Below are 7,144 nucleotides of genomic sequence, written 5' to 3'. Positions count from 1 at the left end.
AACATGTATGAATTGCGTGTGCATGTGTAGAGGGGTGTGGGCTGTGTCGGGGAGTATGAGTCGGCTTCCTGTCCACTGTCCCCGTCCCTGACTAAATCTTCCTGCACCTGAGGCCCTTCGTCCGTCCGGCCGGTGGACCCGAGGACAGCGTGGCTCTTCCTCTGGGCAACTCCCGCTCTGGCCTGTCATCGCATCCATTCACAAAATCATTTCCCCGCAGCAATCTGGAGCCCACACACACACACACACACACACACACACACACACACACACACACACACACACCCAGCCTCTGTAGATGGCACTTCAGCAGCAGAGAGAGAGAAGAACAGAAACACACACACACACACACACACACACACACCCCTAGCCTCTGCAGATGGCACTTCAGCGGCAGAGAGAGAGAGAAGAACAGAAACAGAAAAGGCAGGGGGAGCGAAATAAAGCAATTTAACACCTCCAGGCCCCGACACTTCATCACTAACGACACTGCGGTGGAGCGCAGGGGCTCGGGAAAACAACAAACAGCTGTTTATTATTTATTTTTATTCTTCTGCAAGAAAACCCCGCCACAAAAATACAACCAGACAATCTCCCGACTGACGATGTTGGGGGGGGATTGTTGTCGCTATATGGTGGTGATCACTCCCCAAGTCATTATCTAATAGTCGAGATAAGGGAAAAGGAACTGAGCTGTGATAAACAGGCGGACACAGAGTTGATGTGTCGCGCAGAACACAATAGCTCTGTGTCACACACACGACGTTCTGCGGGAGCACAATAGCGTAGACCAAAGAGGAGTGTGTATGTAATACTGTATGTATGGGAGCGGTTGGGGCGTGGGGCTGGTGATGAAGACAGTGCTGGAGGTGGGGGGGAGAGGGAGTGGTGAGACGGAGGAGGTGGAGAGGGAGGTGGAGGGAGGGAGGGAGATACTATAACTGGCAATTTCCTCAGGCCTTGCCAACTCTCTCTTTCCCATGAACCCTCGCTGACCTCCGATGACCAAGGGCACGCACTATCACTGACCAGCGAAACCCAACACTCACCCTAGACCCCCCCCCCACACACCCTCCCCCCCGCCGCGGCTCTTTTGCGGCATTCTGACAAAGAACGAAACGCGCCGGGGGCCCTCGGGCAGAGCACGCTTCCCATGATGCATAGAGAGAAAGAGAGAGAGGCACACGCAGACCTGGCCACGACACCAATATGTCTCCCGCGAAGCTGAGCCATCCGTCTGTCCGCGTCGCGGATATTTGCGTCCTGTCTGCCGCATCTGCTCCCGAGGCTAAAGAACATCTGTCTCGATAGATCTCTCAGGGCGCGGAGGGGCGAGAGTGAAGGCTGCAGAGAGGGCCAGTAAAAGCAATCTGCGGAGTCAGTCGGTCAGGACGTGGACAGGCATGTCGGCGGGGGGAAATTCAGGGGGGTTTGACGGACAGAGCTGAAGCATCTGCTTCAACTGTCGAAATGCCGAGCCCCGATTTCACGCTACGCTTCTGCGCGTTGCTGTTTCATTCCACGTTTTGCTTGTGTTTTTACATGTTTTGATAACTCTTTGGTCACATTCTACATATATCCAGCCAGATGTTTGCAATTCATTTGATCTATTGGGAGAAGAATATAGTACCTGGATTCCAGTCTAAACCATTAGAGAGCTGCAGTTTTTTTCCCTCCCCTCAATTTTTTTTTTCTTTCTCCATTTTTCGTACAAACCCCACTCCCCCGCACCCTCTCCCCTCCAGCTTTACGGAGGTGACAACAGAGATCATGATGAGAGGTAGGCACCAACCGGAGAGCTCTCGACAGCCCCCGTCCCCCTAAATTCCAAATGATGCTCATCGCCGGAGGCTAGGTGGCCACTTATCCAGCTAATATTTCCGGTGGGGTTAGAGATGAGCGATTGGATCATCCTCCGCTGATGCACCAGAGGGAGAGGGGTACAGAGTGGAGGGGGGAGGAGAGGAGAGGAGGAGTGGAGGAGGGGAGGAGAGGAGATGATGGGGGGGGGGGGGGGGGGCTGTGGTGAATTTCCACTCTTCTCTCACTCAGCGCATTATTAAATAGAACATGCATTATGTCATTATACTCGCTCCAATCTGGAGATCTCTCTCTCTCTTTCTCTCTCATTTTCTCTTTCACTCTCTCCTTCACTCTCTCTTTTCTCTCTCATTTTCACTATCTATAATTCCTCTCTCACTGTCATCCCCTCTCTCTCCCTCATTCTCTCTCTCTCTCTCTCTCTCTCTGTCTTTTCACCCACTCTCTCTTTTTCTCTCCCTGTAAATACTGTTTTTTTCTCTCTCTCTCTCCAAATCTCTCTCTCTCTCTCTCTGTCTCTCTCTCTGTGGTCTGCATTCCCTAAAGTACACTAATGGCTGTCACACCTCAGGATGCAGAGAGGCTGTCTCTGACTGTCTCTGACTGTCTCTGAGGTGGAAGCACTCCAGATGGCGGGCTCAGCAGCACCACAGGAGCACAGCAACCAGATCAGCAGGTGTCCTTCTGGAGGACAGCAAACTAAATGGCTGTGGAGATTAGAAGATGAACTACCTCTACGCCCTGTGCAAGAGGAGTTTAAATCCAGGACCCCCCCCCCCCCCTCCCCAGCTGACATCAAGACAGCCATATTTCATTCCTTTTCAAATGAGCGTCTGACTCATGAACACTGCGGCGTGTCGGCTTGCTGTCACATCGCGTTTGCCTTACATTTTACAGTGAAGAGCACATCGTTTTTCAAACCCAAGACGGCAAAGGGATCCCAGCAGTGGCTGCTTCCAGATGCTAATCACATCGCATTGCTGAAAATCACTTTCTGCCGCCGCGCACAAAAGGCGGCTGCCTGAAGCTGAATCAAACCCGCGGATGTCCGCTGCCGAGTCCAGAACACCAGCCGTTTTTCAGAAAGTGCTTACCCCCCCCCGCCTGCTGAAGCAAGTCGCGTCACACCCACAGAGACATTGGCGGCTGTATGGGCTGCTCCTCCTAAACGTCTGTTGTTACGTTACATTATGGGGTGGGGTGAGAGGGTGTATGTGTGTGTGTTTGGGGTGGGGGGTGGGGGGGGGGGGGGGGGGTGCAGACATGGATGCAAAACATGAGGTCATTTGAGCAGCGTCTGGTTTGCATTAGTTCGAGACGTCTCGCTTGGACACATGTGCTCCGTGTCTTACGGCGGAGGATGGCATGTGTTGAGAGAGACCATTCCCCTGTAGGGAGTCCTCTCGATCGGCGTTATGCGCTCCCCCTGGTAACGCCTACGCCTGAGCAAAGCGCTGATTCCTCACACACACTGACACCTGCGATGACTGGGAGTCACGCTCTATCTTTCTGTCATTGTTTTTTTTTTCTTTTTTCTTCATCTCTCCGTGCGCTGGCCCCAGCAGTTGTTCTGCGGTCCGATCCCAAGCGTAAAGCAGAATTAACGTCCGCTCCTCTGGGCCTCGGCTGAGACTGAACCAGATACTCGGGGAAGGGCCCGGCTCACAGACCTCACCGGTCTCCCAGGAGCCAGAGGCGCAACGTCTGAAATCCACCAAAGGGGCGTTTCACGCTTTTGTTGGCTTCACCCCGGCCAATCTTGATTTCAATTGGCCATAAACGTCTCCCACCGACCCCCAGCTGTGAGTCCGATTTCAGCCACAGTGGAGTGGACTTTTCGAGGGTGGGGAAAAAATTCCCCTGTGATCCCTCTGTGATCTTCAAAACTAGACTCCTCTTACTTACACCAGAGATGTGTGTTCCAGTGGTGGAATCCTGGACAATAGATGATGACTCAGCGGCCAGGAGGAGAAATGTTAGTTCTGGAGATGGCAACGGACAGGCAAAAAAGATACTTGTGCCAGGAGAGAGCTTTAATACCTAGAGACCAAGCATCTACCACACAGCTGTGCACACATTCAAGTATTGTTCCTTGCCATAAATGCCTTAGTGGTGACAGTAAAAGGCATAAAATGTGCAATTACAAGTAGACCAAAACACTGCATTGGCAGGTTACACGATGGGCCCGGTGTGCCAGTGTGCTCAATGCGCCAGTCTATCTTGCTCAACATTCAGGCCTGGTGTTGTCCAAATGTGCTGACTGGATAACAATCTTCAAACTGTGTGGGTGTCAGGTTCTGACACTCACACTTTACATTATCGACTAAAGCAGGACGAACCCCGGGTCGTGAGCATGAGCGGTCGTGAGCGGCCAAAAGTCGGCTGGCTTTTCCCCCCCAGACTCAAACGTTACCATTCACCACACCATTAATGTGGATTAATCTTATTGATTGGGGTCACAAGGGGTTCACATCAAGGCTCCCTCTAGTGCTGGTCACAATAAACAAGACAAACAGCTGAAGTGAGTGTGACTAATTCACCTGGTCCTCTGCACCATCACTCTGTGGCTGGCGCCAGAGTAATCTCATTTTTCACTTCTCAAAGTGCGACGCTACACTCCATGCAAAAAGGAGTTTTAACACCATTAACACTCTAGTCAAATGATCAAATAATGGGCTAAAGTCAATGATTCAGAAAATGCAATAAAAGAGAGTGAATCTGAATTCATATAGAACGCAGAGCTCCCCTGTTGCCAAGTGAGGTACAAAGTTAACCATTCAAGTTCAGCCAATGGATGCAATGAATAAACTACTTTGCACTGTCAAAAACAGTGTGAAAACAGATCTGAACAACAGATAGTAGCCTATATTACAGGACCACCAAGTCAAGTTTTAGCTCCTGGAAAATCAACCATATTGGGTATATTTCTACATAATCTTGTCAAACGTAGCAGTCAACACAATTATAACTTTTTTTGCTAATTAGTCACAGGCCCTCGTCAACATTATAGAAAAGTTTATTCATGTGTAGCCTAGTTGCAACATGCTAACGTAAAGAGTATGAAACTGTCAAACTGCAGAATAACATTGAAACTGAGACGTTGCGTTTTGATAGCATGCTTTGGGGAACGTTCCAGTCCCACGCACTGTCTCAAACTTTTGCTTCAAACAGTAAACTTTCTCTCTTACCTGAGGCATAAGCGATCCCAATCCAAATCCGACAGAAAATTGTAAAGTCTCTCTTCATTTCCAGATTTCCCAGTCCTCGAGTGATTAGATTTCTTGAAACAAACTCAGTGTTTTGATGATGTCAAAAACGCAGTGAAGAGCGGGAAAGTGTAGAGGAAAGTAAGTAACTCCGTGCATGGACAACCAGGTGAGCTTCTCTGAAGCGCTTCTATCTCTCTCTCTCTCTCTCGCTCTCTCTCTCTCTCTCTCTCTCCCTCTCTCTCTCTCACTTACTCACTCCCTCACTCACACATCAGTCTGGCAATGGAGTATGTGTGAATTGTCACGCTAAAAGAAGTGCGCTTTTCCTGCGGCGAGGATTCATGAGGATCGGAATGGATCCACAATGATTTCCTTTTCCCTCGCTCGTGACTGGGAAGCGCATCCACCCCTTGACTGCAGATCACTGTGAAGTTGATAGCAATATCCAAAAAGTTCTTTATCAAGAGAAAAAAAACCTTTCTCACTCTGCGGGAACTGTCAGATCAATGGATGAGTTTTCATCGGACATCTCAATCTAGACGTAGAAGGTTTCATGTGCATACAACTGCCAAATAAATGTTAAGCGGTAACAATCTGACACATTGGGCAACTTTACTAAATTCTTGTTCGTCAAGCATGCATCCCTCCAGCGTTTTGGGATATTTAGGCTATCATTTAAAGATTCAGTAAAATATTTTCATTTTCTTTTTCTTTTGGTCTGTTCATGTGGTTTTAAGTGAGCACATCTAACAAAACAAATTTGACAGTTTTTTTCTCCTCTTGTCCAACCATTCAACAATCTCCCTACACAGTCGTCACGATGCCCAGAAATCCTCTCTCTGACTTCTTAAAACTGCGAATGAGAACCATGTGCGTGCGCATCTTTGCGTATATGGCCTTGGTGAAAAGCCCGTCGTTTCTAATTTATGTTTAAGGAAACATAACCAGCCTGAAACATAATGCTGTAAGGACATACATGTGCAGATCCACAAAATAACCTGAACTAAGCTCTTTGTGTGTGGTGTGAGGCTGTGTGTGTGTGTGTGTGTGTGTGTGTGTGTGTGTGTGTGTGTGTGTGTGTGTGTGTGTGTGTGTGTGTGTGTGTGTGTGAGTGTGTGTGTGTGTGTGTGTGTGTGTGTGTGTGTGTGTGTGTGTGAATCATACAGAACAGCAGATGTATTTTTTGCGGGCAGAGGACACTATTTGAATTAGTCTGTGGTTACAAAGACAACTAGACAGATCAACTATTAAATGTTGATAGTCATCTCTCATAACATTCTCTAGTTCTCCTGTGAGGTTCAAAGGAGACAATCGCACTAAAATGGTGCTGTTGCAATAAAATAATAAAAAAAACCAATGAGGTGATCTTGTCCTGGAACCTTGCACAGAGAGGGGAGTGTCTTGTACTTTGTGTTCAACCCAAGCTGTGCAACATCCTCCATAGTGCTTCCTCAGGTTCCCTGTGTGCTGGATGAAAGGTTGAAGAAGGAACACAGTCTGGCTCGTCATAACTGTGAAGAATAACAAGTGAAAGTGCATGTTTCAATATTATGTTAGGCCGTGCTTGTTTGTCCTCACCTCGGGTCTGGAGCCCTCTCACCCCAAACAAGTCATTGATGCCTTTAACTGGATACAATTAAAAAATGCCTGCTGCTACTGAAAACAAAAACATGGAACACTGAGCAAAAAAGAAACATCCCCTCTTCTTCAACAGCGGAGGAGTAAGGAGTCACCCCTCACTGCATTTATTGCCTATTAAGATTATGTTAAAGAAAACGGTTTTCATCAGTTTTTACAACACATTTAAATGTTTTAAACCGTCATTGCAGTACCACCATGACCACAACTAACATGAAATATATAGCAATACAATAAAAACATATAATGGCCTATTGCAATGATAACAACAAATGAATAACATGCAATAATAATATTATTATTATCATTATTAAGGGCAGTAATAACAGCAAGCGCGTGCACACACTGCTGCCCATCTAAACTGGCCCCATTTCCCAGAGGTCTCGTCCCGGGGGCCGGAGCTCAAGGTCCAGTCCTTGAAGCGCCGCGTGGCTCCACCGGCCCCTTCCTGCTCTGTGGCCCGCCGTCAGCCCGCG

At 48.3% G+C, this 7,144-nt stretch overlaps 1 protein-coding gene across 2 annotated transcripts in view; it reads right to left on the bottom strand.

The window, feature by feature from the left end:
- flt4 (fms related receptor tyrosine kinase 4) overlaps positions 1-5,395 on the bottom strand; it is a 60,227-nt gene extending 54,832 nt beyond the window's left edge. For both annotated transcript variants that reach the window (XM_062524187.1, XM_062524188.1), the window contains exon 1: positions 5,010-5,395. In XM_062524187.1, the coding sequence (XP_062380171.1) occupies positions 5,010-5,067 (58 nt within the window). In that variant the 5' untranslated portion in view covers positions 5,068-5,395. The remainder of the gene's footprint in view (positions 1-5,009) is intronic.
- Positions 5,396-7,144: the final 1,749 nt, after the last annotated feature.

Source organism: Sardina pilchardus, chromosome 21, assembly GCF_963854185.1.
Source record: "Sardina pilchardus chromosome 21, fSarPil1.1, whole genome shotgun sequence".
NCBI classification, from domain to species: domain Eukaryota; kingdom Metazoa; phylum Chordata; class Actinopteri; order Clupeiformes; family Clupeidae; genus Sardina; species Sardina pilchardus.
Note: the sequence above shows the minus strand (reverse complement) of the source record. Positions and strands in the feature narration are given on the sequence as shown.